At 45.1% G+C, this 22,488-nt stretch overlaps 1 protein-coding gene across 1 annotated transcript in view; it reads right to left on the bottom strand.

The window, feature by feature from the left end:
* The window catches only part of ADAMTS17 (ADAM metallopeptidase with thrombospondin type 1 motif 17), a gene marked incomplete at its 5' end in the record, with an annotated part of 338,230 nt that overhangs the window by 68,765 nt on the left and 246,977 nt on the right, over positions 1-22,488 (bottom strand). Inside the window, 3 exons of the mRNA XM_046652771.1 lie at positions 1,067-1,226; positions 4,171-4,328; positions 13,382-13,462. Of these exons, the coding sequence (XP_046508727.1) occupies positions 1,067-1,226; positions 4,171-4,328; positions 13,382-13,462 (399 nt within the window). The remainder of the gene's footprint in view (positions 1-1,066; positions 1,227-4,170; positions 4,329-13,381; positions 13,463-22,488) is intronic.

Genomic DNA, 22,488 nt, shown 5'->3' with positions numbered 1-22,488 from the left:
GCTGAGAACAAACAGTGAGGGCGGTTAGCCAAGATGTGCAGGAGAGGGAAGGAATGCACAGTTGACCCTGGCAGTGTCTGATGGACTCAATCATGCCATGGCTTTAATTCCTATTCACTGGAAACGAGACAGGTCCCTTAAACAGCAAACAACTCCCTGCATATTGGATATCTGACAATATCAGCTTAGCGGTCAGGACTGGCTATGGGTGGGGCCATGCCCAGGTTCCACCCTGCGATCCCACCCTCTGGGTTGGCATTCCAGAGGCCAGGTCAATCTTCTCTCCTAACTCTGCCCATCAAAATCTACCCATCCTGTGCCCCACCTCCCATGTCCCTGCTGTGCACCCTGTCAGGGTGACAAATTCCGCTGAACTAGGGGCTTCTGGCTAAGAGGTCAGAATGGCTTCCTATTGTTTCTCCCAAACAGCACAGTAATAAATATGATGCTTTTTGTTCACTTGATTTTTGCAGTATGACAGGCTCCTCCCTGCTGTGGGGATGAGGGCTGCTCACCCTATTTTAGAGGTGAGGAAATTCAGGTATATAGAGGGTAAGTCATTTGCTAAAATACGAAAGCGAATCGCCAAGCCAGGACTCATGCTCTGAATGTTTCACCGGACCTGCAGGATTTTTTCTTTCCATTGTATCCTCTAGTGGGGTTACTGCGGCAAAGAGAAAAGGGTATTTGGGAGCCAGAGGCATCTTCTCCTGCCCCTCCACCAAGCAGCAACAGATGGAGGTCTATTCTGTTCATTCCCAGGGTCACCAGTCACGCCTGTGACATAGCTGTGCGTAGGCCAGGCCTCCACTCACAGGTCAGAGTCGGGGCCCCAGGCCACAGGCAGAGCAGCTGTGTGGGCACAGCTCCAATGTGCAGGAGTTTGGAACACTGCCCAAGTGCTCTGCAGAGAGATTTGCAGCGGGACATGGTTAAGTCCCCGTGGCAATACAGGTTACGTAGCCAGCCCTTCCATGTCCTGCGCACTGGCCGCAGAGTGCCCTGAATTCACTCCTTCCTTCAACAAAACCCCACACCCAACGAGTCCGCGATCCCAGCTCCTCACCTCCTCCACACTGCACGCTGCACCCTTCCCAGCCGCTGTGGGTCCAGATGAACAGAGAATCCTGGGGTTTTTCTGGTTCACTTTGATTTTCAGCAGTGTAGTTTACAGGAACAGTGTATTCGTAATGAATTCCATAATTTTGATCATGAAATAACAACACCTGGATCAGCAGCAAAATAAAAGGCCACTTTGAAATGGAGCGAAAGCCCACAAGGTCGCTGAATTTGCAAGCCAAGCCACACTGTGGCTGTCGCCCTTACCAGAGGCAACCAGTTTTTTTCTGAGCTTCAAAATAGGTTCTACCTAGGGGAGCTCCTTTATTTCAGTCTTGGGTGCCTCAGATAGTCAACTTGGGGGGCAGAAGCTACATGAACCATCAGAGGGAGCTCTGCTCTCTCCCACGGGAGAGCGGACTGGTCTAGATGAGGAATTCTGGGATAAGCACTTCTGTGGGCTCTAATTGCACCTACTTGGACAGCTGCTCTATGCAGAGAAAAGTACTTGTGTCCGCATACTCACCCATGAAGCTGCCCTTGCAGGCAAGAAAGACACAAACATACTGCTTTTACCTAAAAATATACTACATACTACCTTTTACTCTGAACAAGTAGTTACCCTACTTTGAAAATGAACTTCACTTTCCACTCCCCTAGCACTAATCATTGCTATGTGTAAGGCAGGCTCAAGGGCAAACCCAGCCCACACAAGCGGAGCCTTGGGAATGCCTGTTTGGGAGTCCAAGGATGCATGAGCCTTCTCGCTGCCATGGGAGCTAGGATGATGATGATGCCCATGGGGTGGCAGAGGCCTGGCTCAGGCCTTAAAGCTGGCAGTGAGGGGTGGGCAGCCATCCTGCAGCTTGGGGACCCTTGTGTCTGCAATCTTGGTGAGTGAGCAGATGGATGGGTCTGCTCTTTGGTAAGGCATGTGACAAGCCCTGTAAGGACGGTGCTCTACCAGCTTCATTTCTCTACACATAAGCTGTAAAACAAACCCTCTTGTCGGAGCTTAATGTGGCCTGACTGTGGGTGATGTGTCCTCAGGCCAGGCTTCCAACCAGTGGGCACGCTGGGTCTAGGCAGCTAGCACCTTCACTTCCAGGCTGGGGGGTCTTCAAGAGTGGGCCAGCAGGAGCTAATGGTGGAATGTGCAGGACCCACCTGACTTAACTTAGGGAAGGCCAGGTGGAAAGCAGGCCAGATGACGGGAAGGATCTTCCCTCCCAAGCCTCTCCCAGCCCTCCAAGGGCTTGAGTTGTAGGGTGGGGGTGGGGTGCTAAGAGCAGTTCGAACTGTATAAACATCCACCTCTCCAAGAAACAGACTTGCAGTAATGCGTTTGGAAAAATGCCTCCAGTTAAAAAAAAACCCAAAAAACCCTTTAAAAGATCTTTATTATCTCAGTATGGGAATAAGACCGGTGAATCGAGAATCCATATGAAACCAATTTCATGCAATTTTGCAGCCACATATAATTTGTGTGCGTGTGCATAACTGGTTTCAAATGCAGGTCCCTGTGGCTCTATGGGTGCTCCTGACCCTGCAAGCAATGTGCCCACCCCGGTCTGGGGACAATGGACTTATATTTAGAGGCAGAAGGGCAACTTTCATTTCTAGGTTTAAAAACTTGAAGTAACAATCGTATTTCAAGAGAGAAAAGCGATTAATATTAAAAAGAGCTGGAACTTCAGTTGTGGCAGTTTTGCTGGGTTTATTTATCGTGGTCTGAATGAATCCAGGCTGTGCATCTGCTTTAATGGGCTGACCATTCATCCAGTTTATGAAAACTTTCAGGAAAGAAAGGGAATGTTCCCACCTTGGTGTTTGCTAGAGAAAGCAACTTCACGTGCTAACAGGTGATGTTGCTTTACGAGTTTTAGCTTGTCTTTCCTCTCTCTTTCAGCCCCTCTGAGTCACTGCTTTTAAATCAGGACTGGACTTGGACTAGGAAACAATCTAATCACAAAGAAATGGCTTAGGTACAGGTTCTTGGGTCCCAGAAACCAACTGGGACCAATATATTGGCAGTGGACCTGGTGGGCTGAGTGTCCCATTGATGTACGTCTGGACAGTTTAAGTCATGCATGGAAACCGGTTCACTTTGCTCTCGTCAGAAACCGTAATGGGGTTGGGCCATCACGGGCGATACCCGCACTGGTGCCATGCCCACAGGCAGAGCTGGTCTCCTCAGGAGATTCCTCGGGGGGTGGCCAGGGAATCTTTAGGGTGTCACCTAACCTTAAGGAGCTGCAGGTTGCTAGAGACCACAAATTCACGGGGAGAAAGAACTTCCTCTAGCAGAGACTTTGGCAAGCACTGAAGACAAAACGTGCTTTGATTACGGACGCACAAGCTGCCCCAGATCCCATTCTTTGGAAGGAGACATGGAATCAATAATCACGAGCTATCAGAAGTTAGCCATGCGAACTCCTGGACCCTGAGAAGGAAACAGCGGCACTCCTTTCCCCGGAGATCTTTAATATTCTTAAAAGGATGCAAAGCTGGCTGTTTAAGCGGTTTGCATGGGGTCTTCCCTGAAACAACAGGTAAGACAAGGGTGCCTGATCTGGCCTGACTGCAGAGGGTTCTTGATTCCCCCTGGGGAGTAAATATTCCTTTAGAACCTGGTTCTCCCTCCTGATTCCTGAACGTTTGTTGCAAGCCGAGACTGGAAAATCTGAGTGAAGTTGGCTTGGAAATAGAGTCAACAGTTCACTTCCAAAAGGTAGTTTCCAATGTGGATATACAAACTGTGGGGCGGATCTATGCCATCTGATATAAAAGCACAGACGCCGAGCGGCGCTGCCTGCTTAACGAGGCCAAGTCTCACCGGCTGCCATGTGGCTAAGCACTTCCTCCTGTTAAAAAGATGGGCGCTGTGCCAGGGCGGGGCCACGGTGAACTTCGGAGAGGGGAGGATTCTGAAGCATGTGGTGAAAGGGATTAGACAAGAAAAGACCGAGAGACAGGCTTGAGCAGCAGGTGGCCAGGTAAACTACCAGGAACCAGGTGCATCTCTTCCCCACAAGGTCCCGGGGAAGAAGTAAACCCGAAAACCCCTTTGAGCCTCAGTCTCAAGGCAAATGCAAAAGCACAGCAAGTTACCATCAGGTACAGGGGTGTTTTGGTGGGTCCCTTGGCAGAAATTTTCTCCCACAGGCCCCTTCTAACGTAGCGGACGGTCGTGCCTGCAATCTGGAACTCTCCGGGGAGCTCTATCTTCCAGTCACTGTTGATGGATCTCTTATTGGAGTCTTTGAGGGCTGGAAAGAGAATGGAACACCATGAAATAAGGGGGAGTCAGTCTATCTTTAAAGAGAATCTGAGTGTCCTGAGGGGTGGGTCAGAGGTCTCAGCTTCCACCTCCACCGGGAAAGGAGGGAGGCCTGAAGGGAGAGAAGGCAGGCTTCCTGTGTCCTGAGAACAGCAGCCTGGCTCACAGGGAGTCAAGAGCTCAGGAGCCACAGGACCCTCCGCGAGAGCTGCCCTGACAGGTGCACCCTCCAGCCTGGGCTGCCTATCTCAGAATCCACAGCCACGAGTGAGGGTGCAGGGGGGACGGGGACAGCCACAGCCAATCACATCTCCCTAAACTGACAGAGGAGAGGGTTTTCTGCCGTGAATGAACACTATTTTAATATGTCCACAGCTACAAAATGGGTTTTGCTGCTTTAGGAACACTCCTCAATGCATTTTACTGCTACTTACCCAGGGCTTTTTAGAGAGGGCAGCCTAATCCTCACATCTCTTAAAGATTTGACAGCGCTGAGTGAGTAAAGTCGATGCTTCTTCATGAAATGATCATTTTTCTATTGAATATTAGAGTCTGGAAGCCTGAGCTGCCCACAGATGTGGTGGGGGCCCTCCCACACCGGTCTGTGAACTTTAGGTTCATGCTTTGTTCGCTCACACCTCCACTCGGTACAAAATGTGTTGGAAGAGAAAAGGAATCAACAGTTTGCTGACTGGCCATAGCAAAAGTTTGGTTTTCCATACAGGCCATGTATTTATTATCTGTGTGCTCACCAGTGACTTTGTCTCTTCACTTAGGTTTGGAGTCATGTTGTTCTCACGAGGAGAGCACTCTGCAGTGAAATTCTGTTTTTTTTTGTTTTGCTATCTAGGAAAGAAAAAAACTAACTAGAACCTTCTCTGGCATTTAAGAGAAGGTGGCAAACAACAATAGGTGAGAAGTCTTTGTGTCACTCACAAAGTGAAACTCCCAGCACGCCCTGAGCCCATGCCATGCTCTCTGCAAGTGCCGCTGGAGTCCCTGACGCCCCAAATGCTCTGTCACTTTGGGACCCTGCTCAGTCCACCATCACCGAAATCAGGTTCTGCCCCGTTCCCTACTCTCTGCTTACTGAGGCCAGAAACAAAACGCCCTCATTTAACATCTATTTTGGATAATGAGAGTTGAAATGAAAAAGGGGCTTTGGTCAGCCCTAAATTCATGAGCCCCAGGCTGGGTTAGGACTTGGTAGGGCCAGTCCTGGCCAGGCCACAAGCAGCTGCAGTTCACTGGGCCTCCACCCCCTCGTCTCTAGGACCTGAGGGTCCCAGTGCTCGCTCCTCCCCAGCCAGGCTTGTCTGGCACACGCAGACAGACGCGTGCTCAGGACTCCTTGCTAATAGGAACTGCCAAGAGAAACCGAGAGAGAAGTGGGACGGGCCGTGTTCCAGCAGAGCGGCTTCCAGGTGGGCTTCACATCCAGGGTGGCTGTGCACAGTGAGCGGCTGAGGATTACAGGACTCTGGGGAAGGCCGAGAGAGAGAAAGCTCTGCCGCTTGGAACCAAATGTTCTCCTTCAAGAAACGCTACCCACTATTGAAATTTCCTGGCTACTAAAAGGGAGTGAGACGGTTGGGATACTCACAATTTCTGCTCCTTTTTCTCTTCCTAAGCCACCACCTGTAAGCCACCATTTAAGGGGCACATTTTCTGGTTTTACCCATTTAATCTTCCCAAGAACTCTCTAAGGAAAAGGCTTATTTTCCTCTTTTCACAGATGAGGAAATGGGGGCACAGGGAGGTTAGGGAACCTGCCTAAAGTTACACAGCTATTAAGTTGTAGAGTGGAGACCTGAATTGAAACATACCAAGCTCAGCACTCTTATTCTGGCAATTTTAACCACATTCTTTAGGTTAGAGTATCACTTTAGAGTTTTATGACAAACACTTTTGAAATGTGCAAATGTCATACTTGTTTTCAGAGAACAAATTCTAGGCTCATATGGCTGCAGGGGCTCATGTTTTCTATACCCTTAAAAAAATAACTAACCTTACAGATTTCCAAAGCTTCCAGCTAACCTATAACCTAAAACACAGTTGTATGTTAATTACTGGGGAATCTGGGTGAAGGCTATACGGATATTCACTGTCCTTTCAACTTCTCAGTAGGTTTGGAAGGTTGTCTCTTGCACATGCATATGTAAATTTGATTTCAGGAATCTGTGCAGGCTGGTAGGAAGTAGCAGAGAGACAAAATGAGGGGCCACAGTCCTCTAAGACACGCGTCAGGAAGAACAAGTCAGGGAGGCGCAGGGAGCGCCACCTCCCCCGCCCAGTCCCTCACCTTTTCCTGAGGGCCTTCTAGCCGGGTGCTGAAGACACAGCTCCTGCCTCAGGAGCCCAGCGTGTGGGAGACAGGTGAGGAAACAGATGGACACAACACAATTTCATCAGCTCTGCGACAGAGGCGAGTCTAGGCCCCGAGTCTGTGTGGACAGGGCCTGGGGCAGATCGGGAAGGCCTTCTGAAAGAGGCCCCTCTGAGCCGAGACTGCAAGAAAAGTAGGGAGAGGAAATGGGCGGGAGCATGTGGGCAGGCTTGGACTGTTGCTCCTGACCCTCAGAGGCCATGAGTGCTCTTGCCAAGGTGAGTTTCCAGGGGTGGGGGTGGTGAGGGTAGGGGAGGCACTCTGCCCTGTGTGGAGAAACAAGTGGGAGGTGAAGGAATACTCTTTTCAGGAGTTTGACTGGGAAAAGGAGGTGAGAGACGGAGAGTGACTACGAAGGGAGGAGGACAGAGATGGCTGTTACTGTTGCTGGGACAGGGGATACTGGAGCATGTTGAGACCCCTCATAACTTGGAGTCAGAGAGTTGAGCAGAGAGTTTCTTTAAAGCTGTATGCTGCCCACCATCATGCTTGCGCCGACCCCACAGAACCCATTTCCCACACAAAGACCAGAGGCACGCTGGGGCGGCTGCTCTCCCCCTTGTCTCGGCCTATCCATGTGCATGAGCTGACTCCCACATTCAGCGCCCTGGGCCAGGGCCTTGGTTTAGAAGTCGGGGCCCTGACCTTGCTCCTGTTTTATGGCTGCTGTGAACATCCAGCGTGTGGCTGCCTTGCATCTATTTCTCCTTCAAGTAACAACACTCAGAGTTTCCTCTGGGGATATGTTCTTCCTCCAGTCTTGTGAGGCTGACCCCAAACTCCACCCCAGCCCATGGGCCCATCACCCAACCCTGGACAGTAAGAGTCAATTCCAAGACTTTCACCTTGGGAAGAAGCAGCTTTCTTTCCAGGGGGTTGCCCAGAGACTCGATGAAAGTCTGGATGTGCCAGTACATGGGAAGATGCCCCCAGATTCAAGTCCACGGAGAGAAGACAGCAGTGCCAAGATGGAGACAGATGTTTCCCATGACATCATTTTAAGCCTCTGGATCCAGCAGTGCCTGAAGCCAATGCTCAGCAACTGAGAACTGGGTTTGGCTTTCCTATGTGCCTTTTGAAGGCTGGTTTTTTAAAAATACTAACCATGATAGAGGCAGGGCAGGGCAGGAAAGAAAATTACTAGTATGGATTCCTAGAAGTCACCCCAGGATCCTGACTTACGTGAGCTTAGCGTCCCCTGAGCCTGGAGGGCCCAGGATACTCTGTCCAGGCCTTGCTGTCTCCAGGCCTCTGCTCCTGTCCAGCACTAACATTCAGGAGGGGTGGCTCTTTCTCACCTGGTCTTGCTCGTGCATTTCTCGGGCCCTCTTTCTAAGGTGCTTTAAAGTGATTTATTTAATTATAAACTGAAAACTACTCCACCTTTGTGCCAAAAGTCAAACATCTGGGAGGTCAAGAGTGGGCAGGACTGGAAGAGTGCAGGAGGGCACATCTGGGGATGATTATAAAACTCTCCACAGAAACACCGCAGAAGAGTGGGGGTCGGCCTGGGAGCCCCTATTCTGTCGGCAGAGGCACCTGCTGTGGGTATGATAGAGAGGAGGGATGTAGAGCCAGTGGGGGCTTGGGGCATGCCAGCCTCTGATCCCCAGAGCAGGGTCTTGCTTCAGTAGGGGGTGTGCTGGGAGAGGTGGGTGGAGGAGACATTTCAGGAGGTGGTCTGCAGTGTGGGTCAGGGGAGGCCGCAGATATGGTCAAGGAAGAAGAGGAAGGGAAGTGAGAGAGGCAGGCTGTGGCTAACCAGCTATTCTAGAACAAGGCCAGCAGCTGGATGGGGAGGAACAAGGCAGATAGTGCAGCGCTGGTGACAAGCCCTCTGGGGAAGGAAGCCTAGATTTACAGTGCTTGTTGCTACCCAAGGTGTAAATGCCACGAGGGTGGCAGATACAAGTCATCCACGTGACCTCAGCGAATGCAGAGCCAAGAAGAGCTCCAAACTACCAGCTCTCCCAAGCCACGCACAGCTGCTGGGGCACCCCCAAGGCTTCCAAAGGCACCTATCTTTGCCTTGGAGAGTCTGGTCTGCAGCTGCTGAGTTGGTGAAATCTCACACTATCACACCTTTGAGGTGTTGGGGGGGTGCTCTCACGGCCTCAGAAAGAATAAGCTTTGCATGCCCGAGCTCTGCCTGTGGCCAGCTGCACAGCAAGTGCATGCTTCCAGGCCCTGCACACAGCTTTCCAACTGCTCCTTGGCTTCCCAGCTGAAAGCAGCACCCCTTCCTTGGGACAGTTTGATCATGACCACGATCCTTCACGCATCTTGCAGTGGGAGGAAGACAGGCACAGTTAAAAGTAGGTCAGCAGTTCCAAAAAGCACAGGGATCACTTTGAACCCACTGATGTTGGTATAATTTAGTCAGCAAGAATCAAAATTTGCAGGTTGCTGTGATCCGTGCTGAGACGTGGGAACTTCCTGCTAAAATCGGAATTTAGGACCTGACATTCCTTCAAAAGGGTGAGACAACAGCCTCAGAGATTCTGATGGAATATCAAGATCATTATTAGCAGTGAATAAATAGGTTCAGTGTGGAGTCCAATGAGAAAGCCAATTGGTGGGGCCACGTCAGCTCCAGAGAGCCAGAATGCAGATTGCCCCCTGGCCCACCTGCAGCAGCCTCCACCCCCGAGCAGCTTCACAGAGCAGGTTTGTGAGAGCCTGTGAGGCCGCAGCTGCAGGGCCCTCACAAGCACAAGTCCTTTCCAAGGCCCCGTACAAAAGGTTGTATTCTTTTTCTTAAAGAAGGCCCCCAAATTAAACAAGTTTTGGGCCCCACAAGTTCCTGTCTCTTTCAATCCTTGGGCATCAATGGTTTACGCAGGCCCCCTTCGCCTGTAAGTATTTTGAGATTAATTTGTATTTGAAATGGGGACTTTTCACACCTAGAAACTCAACAGGGGCCGTTAAGATGATTACAAATGCTTTGATTTGATAGGCAAATAATAGAATTAAGAACAAATGGAATTCTGAGTGATTTGATTCCATCTGTGATGTCTTAAGTTCTGATTTGCTGGGGAGGACATTTTCACGTGCCGGTTCTGCCTGGGTCAGAGCTTGGATGTTTTAAACCACTGTCCAAAATACAACAGTGCTCAGTTTCCAGTGTTTTGCTTAGAAGCCTCTCAACAGCTAGAGAGACTTTCGCAGGGACAAGGATGGGTACATGCTCCTCCCTTGCCAGATGGCAGAACAAAACCTCCTCAAGGGCCTAGGAGGTGAGGTCACGTGCTGAATGTCCATTTTCATCCTGGGTCCTTCATTCTCCCTGTGGACATTTATACATCGTCCCTGGACTTCCCAGCATTGTGGGAGAAGATCATGAGTCATTCCAGGGAGCAGGGAGGGGGCATTCCTGATGCGAGGGCACAACTCCTCTTTAGAGCTGGCTGGAGGCAGGTGTAACAAGTCTGCCCCTGTTCACGTGCCCTCCTCTTGCATGGCTCAGTGAGAAGCTGGGCTTCTTTTTGTCTCTCCCTCTTGGATTCCACTGGAAGACTTGACCCACAGTCAACCTACTTCTAATCCTGGCATTGAGTCAGCTCCTTTTATTTCCACTAGGAGTTCTGCCAGCTCTGTTCTTAGCTATGGATGCAAACTGCAGAGGCATTTCCTGTTCCAGGTGGTTTTGAGCAGAAAGCCAGGCAGCGTGGGCTGAATGGTAGGTGGGGTGAAATTCTTCAGGAACTGCTCCCAGCAAATGTGAGAGTAATTCAAAGTTACACTGGGTTGACTTCCAAAGCACCCAGCCCTGAGTGGAAACAAGGCTTGTTTGAACTAACTTTAGAAACATAATGAGCAGGGACCACCTTCAGATTTGCCCTTGTGCACACACCAGGCCCTGGAATGTTGGGATTATGAACTGTGGATAAGATAAGGGGACAAAGGCTGCCTCTAACCTCCCATGGAGTTCCAGTGAGCTGATAAGCTGCCCTGAGACATTGAGCCAATCTCCTCGAGATGGACGTTTGCTTCTCTGAAGTCCACACAATGAGGCAGTAGCAATGGGCAGCTTTAACATATGTTCTCCAGTGAAAAATTGTCCCCATCCGTTGATCTCTGGCCACGACTGTAAAACTCAGAGCAATTCTGGGAGGCTCCAAGAACTGCAGAAGGCCCAGATGAAGTGATGAGCTTGGACAAGCTACTGAACCCCTGGAGCCTCAGTTTCCTCTTCGGTGAAACAGGCATGGCGATGCTTTGCAGTACATTTGGGACATTAGCGGTCAGGTCTGCAAAGCAGAGCAGGGCTCAATGACTGGGAGCCACTAATGTTGATGTTAGTGTTATTATTTGCATGTGTGGCCCTCAGGCTTCAGGAGCTAAGAGGGACCACCATGAGAGCTAGCTCCCCTGGGCAGCATCCATTAGTTGTTACTTGTTGGCCCTAAAATGGGTTCCAGTGAAAAGTTCATTTTTACTATAGGAATTAGAAGTTGAGTGATCTAAAGGATTCTGACATCCTTCTGTCATTCTTATATTGCCACAGAAAAGTAGAGATAATGCTTTTATTTTTGCCAGATACCTGGGGCTGGGGTCAGGTGGATGAATGGTGCTGGGAAGTCTCAGAAGCCAGGACTGGAAGCCAAGGGACTTACTCACAAGGGCACCTGCTGGTACTCTATGGAAGAACCAATAAGTTGACCTTGGAATTGCACCAGCTCCTGGAACACTGGGATTATGATTTTTGGATAAGAGAAGGGTCAAAGGTGATGTTAGCCTCCCAAATAGGCCTGGTGCCCCTGTGGAGCAAAAATGTCCTTTCCAGGTAGGGGAGGGCCAATGTACCAGTTGGAAAGGGTAACTTTTGGGGGTGATACTAGGTGATGGGCCTTCTGAAGCAAACAGTGGTGAAGTTGACCCAATTTCCTTAAGTGAACAGAAAGACGGTGGTGGGGGGGTGGGGCAGGTTCTTTGAGAATTTAGTAAAAAGGCTGTCACTCTGAAGAAGCTGCCAAAAGCAGCACAAGGCTCTGTTTTAGAAAGCATTTATAAGCACTGTTCTATTTGTAGAGCCACAGCTGGCACAATGAGGAGAAGAGTGCCAGGCTAGACTGGGACAATGTCCACACTGTAGAGGTGGGAAAAACCACAGCACTGATGAAGACCAACATGGATATCAACCTGAGTGACAGCAAAGTCCTACCTTGGCAGCAGGAGCAGCAGTGGCTGTTACGGTCTCAAGGAGGCAGGGCGGAGGGCAGATGAGAAAGCTGCGGAGGAGGTGGCAGGGCTGCCGCACACAGTACGGAGCCCCAGAGGGCTGCTTATTGGTGAGCCCCGGTGTGGGCACTTAGAAACAAGAACTCCTGTCCGCAGTCCTGTCGTTCCCCAAGGTAGGTGTGGGGGGATCATCCTAGTGTCTGTAAGTGGTTCCTAACTCTTAAATAATAGGATGGTGCTCTTCATTCTAAGCTTGCCTATTAGAGGTTTGTTTTCCGTCTGTCTCATTAGACTTTGAATTCTAAAATAGAGAGCATTTCAAAGAAAGACTTAGATACGTTTTTATCTACAAAGTCAGCAACGTGGATAAAGATGTAATTTTTTTTTATGACTGATAAAAGTTGAAATGAAAGCGTTTCATGAGTAACTTCTTTTTAGCCAAAACAACTTAATTCTTAAGTTTGGAGCCAGAGAGAGATCATGTCTCACATGTTTTTTTTAAATCTCAAACAGCACCTTGCAACAAAGACTGAGAGATTATGAGGAAGCCCAGGAGAGGGGGGACCTGGGTAGGAAAGCAGCCACCTCCAGCGTGAAATCCAACCCGAGACAAGAACATGGGAGTAGGGCTGGCGGGAGGACGTGGTCGCAGCAAGTCCCAGCCCAGTGAACTCAGAGCAGAGGCAGCTCCTGGGCACCCTGCTGGCTGCTGCCATGGCAACATAAAGAACACTTAGGCATGTCAACTCAGCACTCTACCCTGTGGCTCCAGTGCCAGGTTGACCTTTGCAGGGGCTGACGGGGAAGCTGGGAGTTAAGCTTAGGATACACTCAGAGGGTTTTCTATGGCTAAGAAGGGGTTCAACTGAACAATTATTCTTAGGCTCTAAGCATGGTTCTGTAGAAGGTAAGGAAAACCAGTCTGGAATGGAACCCAATCCTTCCACAGAAAGACACAGGCGTCTGTGCCTGAAGTCCATGGAATTGGCCACCAGGAATTTGGAGCACACAGTACTTAGTGAAAATCAGCGTTCTTTTGGGTTTCCATGAGATTTAGGGCTGTTACTCTTTTTCCAGCAAAAGAATCATCCCCAGAGCCACTGACAGCCTGCCGGGGGTTTCTGCAAGTTAGGCAACTGCCCAGACTAAGACTGCTCTGAGCTCTCCTGGTGTTATCTTGGGGGACTTACACTACCCCAGTTCCTCACATATTCCTTCACTCTTCTGTCACCTTCCTGTCTGTCCAAAGCTGGTGGTTCCTACTGATCACCTGCCACCCTCCACCTTGGAGGTGGCTGCACTTTAGCCAAATATGACAGCACTGTTTGGTCCACTCTGATTACTTATATCATTACACCTAAAATACGAGTATAAAACCAATGGCCTGGGAGAATGATGCTGAACTGAATGACCAGCCTGATTGTCAAAATCAATTCTCAGAACATAAATTGTGAATCAAATCCTTTTTGTTTTACCCAGAAAACTGTGGGCAGGTTTATCTTCCACCACGCGAATCCTCCGAGCTCCAGCTGGAATGATGGCGGCTTCAATATAACCTGTGGTAACAAATAATATAGAGGTGAACCACACCGCCACCCCTGATCAGGATCCCACGCAGCATCCCCTACCAAAGTCGACCTTACCATACCCCCCATGGTAATGTCAGACACTGTGGGCTGGTACAGCTCTGAGAAATCAAAATAGTCAATTAACAAGGAGTGAGTGTTCTTTCATGGCCAGAATCTCCTGGCTCCCAGAGAGCGCCATTTGCATGTGTTAAAAGTTGAATTGTGTCATCTCTCCCGGCAACCAAACCCCCTAGTGCCTCAGAATGTGCCCTTATTTGGAAATTGGGCCATTGCAGATGTAATTAGCTAAGACGAGGTCACACTGGAGCAGGGTGGGCCCCTAATCCAATATGATTGGTGTTCTTATAAAAAGGGAAAATTTGGACACAGACATGCACACAGGGAAAACTTCATGTAAACATGAAGCAGAGATCAAGATGATGCGTTTACAAGCCAAGGAATGCCAAGGATTGCCAGCCAACCACCAGAAGCTAGGAGAGAGGCCTGGAACAAATTCTCCCTCATGGCTCTCAGAAGGAACCAACCCTGTAGACAATTTGATCTCAGACGTCCAGCCTCCAGAACTGGGAGACAATAAATGTCTGTTGTTTATGCCACCCCGTGTGTGGTACTGGGTTATAGCAGCCGTAGCTGACTGAGACAGCCTGGAATTCTGTGTGAACAGTACCTCCCTGGAGGATGGGTGTGGAGTGCCCCACCCACTTCATTTATTGGAGGTTCCTTTGCTCTTTGCTGGACTTTATACTTTCCCTGAATCCATGGATGACGGCAGAAGCTAAGCGACCTGCCCTATGACAAAGCCACTGCCTTAACACACTGCCCACTGTTTCCTGCGTCCACTGTCCTTTGGGCATTTCAGCAGCTATCACAGCGCAGACCTTTTTCCACTTCCTTTTCTAAGTATAGTGGGAGGCCCTCAGAGACCAGGGCCTTCCTCTGGCCATGCCCTGACCCCGCCCGGGCCCAGAACAGCAGGTGGTTAGTGAAGATTTGGGGAGGACACGACTGAGGCTGCCAGGGAGGAGGTCAGCGAGTGGCTGATGCCTGGTTAACTGGGCAATTGTGTCAATAAATGGGCCAATGTTATGGTGAGACTCTGAAATGCAGGCTGGTAATCATTTTGTTTTGATTTTCATTTGGGTTTTAGACAAGGGTAATAGGCATTTGCCTCAGCAATTTAGATGATGATCCCAAATTAGATTCTGAATGTGAGGCCTGTGGTTCCCAAATGTGATCATCAGAACCAGCAGGGGAGCTTAAAAAATGAGAGATTTCTGGGCCCCAACTACATAGGGATTATGGAAATATCTATTTTAAGGGGTTTAGTTCCTCATTTTCTCACAGTAAAAATGGCTTTTTTACTATAAAAATAGTACACAATAATTCAAACTACAAAAGGGGGAAAAACAAAATCAACCCATACCACATGGCACTAAGTAAATAACCCTTAACTAATATTTTGGTGACCAGCCTTTTCAGCATTTCTTAATGAATATGAACATACATGCATCACTTTACATAACTAGGATATTGTACACGGTTTTTGAAAGATCAAGGACAACTTTAAAATAGAGTTTTGCTCAAGGTACAAAATTGAAAAGTTATAAAAGGACAGGTAGACAGTATATCGTATATCTTATATATCGTACAATATATCTTGTACACTATATCCTGTAGCTAGCTGCTTTCCAACACTCTTATTCTTTATAATAACGTGTGTATTTTGGCTAGGTTTCTATGTAGCTAACTGAAACATCTGTCCATATGATAGCTTTGTTTCTTTCCAATTTGTATGCCTTTAATTTCTTCTCCTTTCACGATTCTTGTTGGGACTTACAAAACCACGTTGTATGCAACACGAGATTGTGGCATCCTTGTCTCATTCACAAAGTTCACAGGAATGCCTCCAAGGTTTTCCCACCGAAAATGATGTCTGCTCTGAGAATGTGAAGGGTTTCATTTATCCGGTTAAGGAAGGCCCCTTCTACACTAGTTTGTTAAGAGCTTTTGTTATGAAGAAGTCTTGAAGTTAATCCAGTGCCTTTCTGCATCTACAGAGATCATCATATTGTTTTCCTTCCAAACAGCACAAGGAGCCTCAGAGCAGAGTAACTGTAATCACACTGGTCATGGCAACACGGTGTGTGTGTGTGAGTCAGTATCTTACCTCTGTCTTTCTTTCACAGATATGTTTAGTTAATTGTTATTTCCTTTTCATTCTGATGTTTTCCTGTAAACTTTTAATTATATTTACACTTCTATTATGTGACATCAGTTGTAAGTGAAGTATTTTAATCCCTTGATACTAAAAGATGGAAAAATCAGCATGATTACTCCGCACTCCACTTTCTTACATCCCATTTCCACTCTTATTGTATCATTATTCCTATGTTGTATTAGTTTATAACATTTATCTTTTGCTAAGATAATTCCTGTAGTTGTTTTAGTCTTAGACCTAAAAAACAATGTTCATTTTATGTCCTTTTGCTACAGTTTCTCCAAAAAATTCTTGCTTGCCCCAAGTTTGTTCTCTTAGAGATGGGCTTGTGGGAATTATATTTTCTGAAATATAATAAAGTAAAAGATTATGGTTCACTGTCCTTATAGTTGCATGTCAGTTTGGCTGGTATAAAATTCTTGGGTCACACTGTCTTTCTCTGAGGCTGTTATATAAGTTGCGCCATTGAATGCTAGTGTGGAGAAGTCTAAGGTCAATCTGGTGTTTTCCATTTATTAGGTTACCTAAAATTTGGATGAGACACTCAAAGGATTCTTACCTTTAAAATCTAATAGGCTAGTCATAGTTTAGTGTAAATGTTTCCTGGGACACAAGGCTATACTATTATTATACTTAAATATATTTTTCTGGTCTCTTTGTTTTTTTCCAGGGATATCAAATTATTTATGTTTGATCTTTTTCTTCCATAGCATGTACTTAATTTCTTATCCTTTGATTCTTCGTTCATTTCCATATTGCTTTGCTCATTTTTCTCAACTCTGTCCTTCACGCTTCATATTGTGTTCTCAGCAGTGTTACTTTCCTTTGCTTCCATGTGGACTTGGTTCTGCGATGGATTTACTTTATTCCTGTATATCTTTCTTCAGCTCTGCTAAGGCATGTTTCATCTCCCTCTGTTGCTTCGTTGTATCTTCCTTGAGGTCCTGTATCTTAGCTATAAGTTCTTATTTTATTGAGGCTATTGTTTAACCAGTTTTTGGAATTTATGGCAGTAACATTTGGTCACAATTTGCATCTTCTCCTTGGTAACATTTTGCTGGTAATTTTTTTTTTATCAGTCATTTGTTCTCCTTGTCTCTTTACCTCTTCCCTGTTGCAGTATACTTGTATAAATCCTGTGCTGATTCTCTTTCTAAATTTATTACTAATCTTCAAGTGACACAAGTTCTGACTATACCAACTGCTCACAGTAGGTTTGTGTGGTAGGGAGGGACAAGATAGTGTTGAGAACTAACAGGACTTTTCCTTGGTTTATTGTAAAATTTGTTAGGACACAGGTTTATGTGTATCAGCAAGTCTATTTTTATTTTTGTAAAAAATTTACACAAATACACTTGTATTTTCTCATTGCAAGAATTTTAGCTGCCGGCTCAGTAGCGTAAGGGTTAAATTCATGTGCTCTGCTTCAGTGGCCCAGGAAGCGCAGGTTTGGATCCTGGGTGCAGACCTACACACCGCTCATCAAGCCACGCTGCAGCAGCATCCCACATTGAAGAACTAGAAGGACATACAACTAGGATATACACTATGTACCAGGGTTTTGGGGAGGAAAAAAAAATGAGGAAGATTGGCAACAGATGTTAGCTCAGGGTTAACCTTCCTCACCAAAAAAAAAAAAAAAAAAAAAATTAAAAAAATTTTAAAAAGTAGTAATACTGTAATTCTCAAGTTCCCTAATTCCACTCCTTTCCCCTGCGAGAACTGTCATTATCAGTTTGGTGTACATTCATTCAGATATTCTACTATTTATACATATATCTACACAATAAAAAATATATTGTGTAGTATTTTCATATTTATATTTCTCTATATTTTACATAAGTGTTAAGAATAACTTATGACTAAATATTGTACTATACTACACTTTTTTAAAAAAACATGATATGTCTTAGAGATCTATCCATGTGAGTTTGTATAGCTTTACTTTATCTTTCATTTCAACTGCTATGTAGTTCATGTAACTATTCTCCTAATGATTGACATTTATGTTATTTGAAAATTTTCTATTAGAAACAATGCTGTATCATGTATGAACACACACACAAAATCTCTCAAAAAAATATTGCAATCTAATCCAGCAACATATGAAAAGGATTATACACCATGAGCAAATATGATTTACCCCAGGAATTCAAGGTTGGTTTAATATATAAAAACTAATCAATGTAATTACTATATAAAGGACAAAAACAACATGGGCCATTTTAATAGATGGAGAGAAAGCATTTGACAAAATTCAACACCACCCTTTCATGATAAAAACACTCAACAAACTAGGAATAAAAGAGAACTTCCTCAACCCGATAAAGAGCACTTACAAAAACCCCACAGCTAATACCAGACAACGGTGAAATCCTTAATGCTTTCTCCACTAAGATCAAGAAGAAGCCAAGGATGTCCACTCTTCCTACTTCTGTTCACCATTGTACTGGAAGTTCTATGTCAATTAGTCAAGAAAAAAGATTTTTAAAAGGCATCCAGATTGGAAAGGAAGAAGTAAAATTCTCTCTCTTTGCAGATGTCAAGATCTTATGTATAGAAACATCTTATGGAATTCACTAAAATCTATTAGAACAGGTTCAGCAAGGTTGCAGGATATGAGATCAATATACAAAAATCAACTGCATTCCTATATATTAGGGATGAACAGTTCAAAATGAAATTAAAGAAACAATTTGACTTAAATAGCATCAAAAAGAATAAAATACTTAGGAATACATTTAACAAAAGATGTGCAAAATTTCTACCCCAAAGACTAAAAAACATTTTATCTAAGAAGATCTAAATAAATGAAAAGACACTCCATGTTCATGGATAAGACAATATTGTTAAGATGGGAATATTTTGCAAATTGATTTACAGATTCAATACAATTCATATCAAAATTCCAGCTGGTTCTTTTTTTTTTCTTGCAAAAAATAACAAGCTGATCCTCAAATTCATAGAGAAATGCAAGGAACCCAGAATAGCCAAAACAATAATCAAAAAGAACAAAGTTGGTGAACTGATACTTTCTGATTTCAAAGTTTTCTAGCCATCTACAATAACCAAGACAACCGGTACTGGCATAAGGACAAACATTTCTTCAATGGAATATAATTCAAAGTTTGAAAATAAATCATTTATTGATGTTTCAAAAACAAAGGTGCTAAGGATATTTAATGGGGGAAAGAATAGTGCTTCCAACAGTGTTGGGATAACTGGATATCCACATACAAAGGAATGAAAGTAGATGCCTACCTCAGATCATACAGAAAAGACCCACTAGGATGCCTGTAACAAAAACAACAGACAATAAGAAGTGCTGGAGAGAATGTGGAGAAATCAGAACCCTCATTCATTGCTAGTAGGAATGTAAAATGTGGGGGATTGGAATTGGCCGCTCCAAGCCATGTCTCTTTGGCGTGAGGATTATTTTGGGCTTGTTACTTTTAAAAACTGCAGACATGAGAGAAACCCTGAAAAACAGAAGTTACCCTTTGTAAGAGACACTTAGATTTGTAAAGGAAATCTCCATCCATAAGGGTGTTTCCCTCTCTGTACCAGAAAGAAGGGGGGATGACCCTATCTCTAGAAACTCTTACCAATGCAGAAGGTAAGGACATAAATCTACCTAATAACCTTACTCTTGTTTACTGTGCTTGTCTGGTAATCTCCCATAACTGGCTCCTCCGACCCCAAACATCCTCCTTTGTCTTTAGCTGAGGCTGGTATTTAAGGTGAGACCTCCGCCAATTTGGTGAGTTACTCAGTTTGCCTCAGTCCCTCCCATGTATAAATGTTATAAAGCTTTGTTTAATTTTCTCCTGCTATTCTGTCTTATGTGAATTTAATTTGTTGTCTGGCCAGAAGGACCCGGAGTGGGTAGAGGAAATGTCTTCCTCCCCTACAAAAATGTTGCAGGCACTTTTGAGAAGGGTTTGGTAGTTCCTCAAAAAATTAAACAGAATTACCATATGACCTACCAATTCCACTCCTAGGTACATATTCAAGAAGAATGAAAACATATGTTCATGCAAAACCTTGTACACAAATGTTCATATCAGCATTATCAGCCAAAAAACATGGAAACAACTCCAATATCCATCAGCTGATGAACGTATTTAAAAAATGTGATATAACCATACAATGGATTATTATTCAGCAATAAAAAGGATGAAGCACTGATACATGTTACAACATGGATGAACCTTGAAAATATTATGTCAAGTTAAAGAAGCAAGTCACAAAGGACCACATATTGTATGATACTACTTATATAAAATGTTTACCATAGACAGAAAGTAGTTGCCTACGGTTGGGGTAGGAGGGAAATGCGGAATGACTGCTAATCGGTGTGAGGTTTCTTTTTGGGATGATTGTAGTGATAGTTGCAAAACTCTGTGCATGTACTAAAACCCACTGAATTGTATATTTTAAATGGGTGAATTTTATGGTGCTTGAATTATATCTCTACAAAGATGCTAAAAAAAAAAAAAGAAAGAAACAATACTGCAATTAACAGCTTTGCACGTCTTCTTGTGCATATATACAAAGTCTTACCAGGCCAGCTGTGAGAATTGCTGGGTCAAATACACATGCAGTTTAAATATTAAATGCACAGCTAAATTGCCCTCCATAATGGTTTAACTAAAATCTAAGTCAACTAATATTATAGGAGAATACGTGTTTATTCACAGACTTCTAAATACTCGAAATTATCAATCCTCTTATTTGCTAATCTAATAGGTGAAAAAAATGTTATGCTGTAGATTTAATTTGCATTTCCTTCATTACCAGTGTGGCTTGGCATCTTATCACATACCTACTGGCCATTTGCATTTCCTCTTCAGTTAACAGCCTCATTTCTAAGTGTTGTCCATTTTTCTACTTACTTTTTGTTTTTATTTTTTAAAATATATTTTAATGTCTATTAATATATATTTAATATATTTTAGACTCTTAAAATTTTTTTGCTTACTAGACTTGTAAACATTTTTTTCTGTCAATTTTCGTTTGTTTATGGTGCCTTTTATCACATGGTTTTAATATGATAGTCATAGTTTCAATATTTGAGATCTTGTTCTCTGTATCTTCTTACAGCATTCTGTACTTGTTTCATGGACAAAAGAGCATCTCAAATCTTTCTAAGAATAGTTACTAGAGATTTTGAGCTTCTATTATTTGAGTTATCTTGGTCTTCGCATAGGTCATCTTTTCAGGTTATCTCAGTCTTTCCCACTTGCGTTGCAGATGATTTTGAGAAGGATGCCACAGACGGGTTGTCTCCGTATTTGGGTGTGGTTTGCTGACAGTCAGGACTGGCTCCTAGCTGAGGGGCAGGGAGCCATTGCTATGTGCTGACAACCGAAATACTGGACTGCAGAGAAGTTTGCTATAGGTGCTGTGCTATGGTGCTGGCCACGAAATATTTCCACGTCTCTCTCTGGAATCATGGTAGGAATACATTTCCCGGCCCTCTTTAAATTGTGTGACCATGTGACTGACTTTCACCCTTAAAACGTGAGTGAAAGTGACGTGGGTGTAAGACCTTTAGGAGCACTAGGGCCTGATTTGATGAGTTCCCTTTTTCCTGCCAAGGTGACAGTCGCAGCGTGTGAACAATAAAATCTCTGTCAGCCTAGGTCCACAGGTGGCCACAATATGGAGAGCCTCCTGCCAGCTCATGTTGGACAGGCAGCATGAGCAAGAAAGAAACTTTTGTGTTAAGCCACTGAGATGTGGGGGATTTCTGCACTGTGTTTTGTTTGTTTGCTTGTTTACTGCAGCAAAACCAAGTCTATTTAGTGTGATGCACACAGGTAGGAACATCCACCTGAGGTGTCCTTGTTCTCCTGGACCTTTTAATAAGTTCCTTCTCATTCACTTTAAGGTGATCTTGGGAAGACAAGGAGATAAGCCCTTGTGTTTAACCAGCCATCTTGAACGGAAAGTTCAGCAGTGTTCTTCAGTCTTGATAGCAAATGCTTAGACAATATTACTATAGATCCAGCCTCAGATATTTATGAATAAATGTTCTACATGACGCTTGGGGAGACTCCAGAGAGGTAAACAGAGTCCAGTTGACAGCAGCAGTTGTCTGCTTCTCGTGCCCTGATCCGTCCTGATTCCCAGGCAGGACGACTTTAACCAACTGGGGAGTGATCCTCCCTCCAGTACGATCCCTTCCAACCACTGTGACTTGGGGACAGCAACACTGACTTGCCCGAGCAGCCTGCACACAGCCCCTGCACTGTCCAGTCCTTATAGGGTAAGGCAAGATTTTTTTATTAAAAATAGTTTTTGCTTTAGAAATGCTTCCCTACGTAAGAAGTTTGGCCACAAAACCTGCCCTCCTCTCCCCACCAAAACAAACTAACAAAATCCATCTTCTAGGATTACAGCACTGGATTTTGTACCACAAATTTCTCTTAGTGAAATCCATTCCTTCTAGGGGAGTTTGAAGAATTATTGGATTCCAGGCATATAAAATAGTAAAGTGTCAAAAACAGAGACAAAGTTGTTTAGGGTCAATGTGATTAAAACCTTTTTTGGAGGCATCGTCATTTAAGCCACAAATCAGACATAGGAATAGGATCTGCTTGAAGAATCAAACTGTTCTCTGAAAGAAGCTGCTGGTATGTGGAATCTTCCTGTTTTGTGACTAACGAACCCTGGTGTTAGCATCACCAGGCTGCAGAATCTGAGGCAACAGACACATCTGCCATGGTCCAGATTAGTTAATTTTCCACATTCCACAACAAGATACATTTGC

The sequence above is a fragment of the Equus quagga genome, chromosome 2, assembly GCF_021613505.1.
Source record: "Equus quagga isolate Etosha38 chromosome 2, UCLA_HA_Equagga_1.0, whole genome shotgun sequence".
Classification (NCBI taxonomy): domain Eukaryota; kingdom Metazoa; phylum Chordata; class Mammalia; order Perissodactyla; family Equidae; genus Equus; species Equus quagga.
Note: the sequence above shows the minus strand (reverse complement) of the source record. Positions and strands in the feature narration are given on the sequence as shown.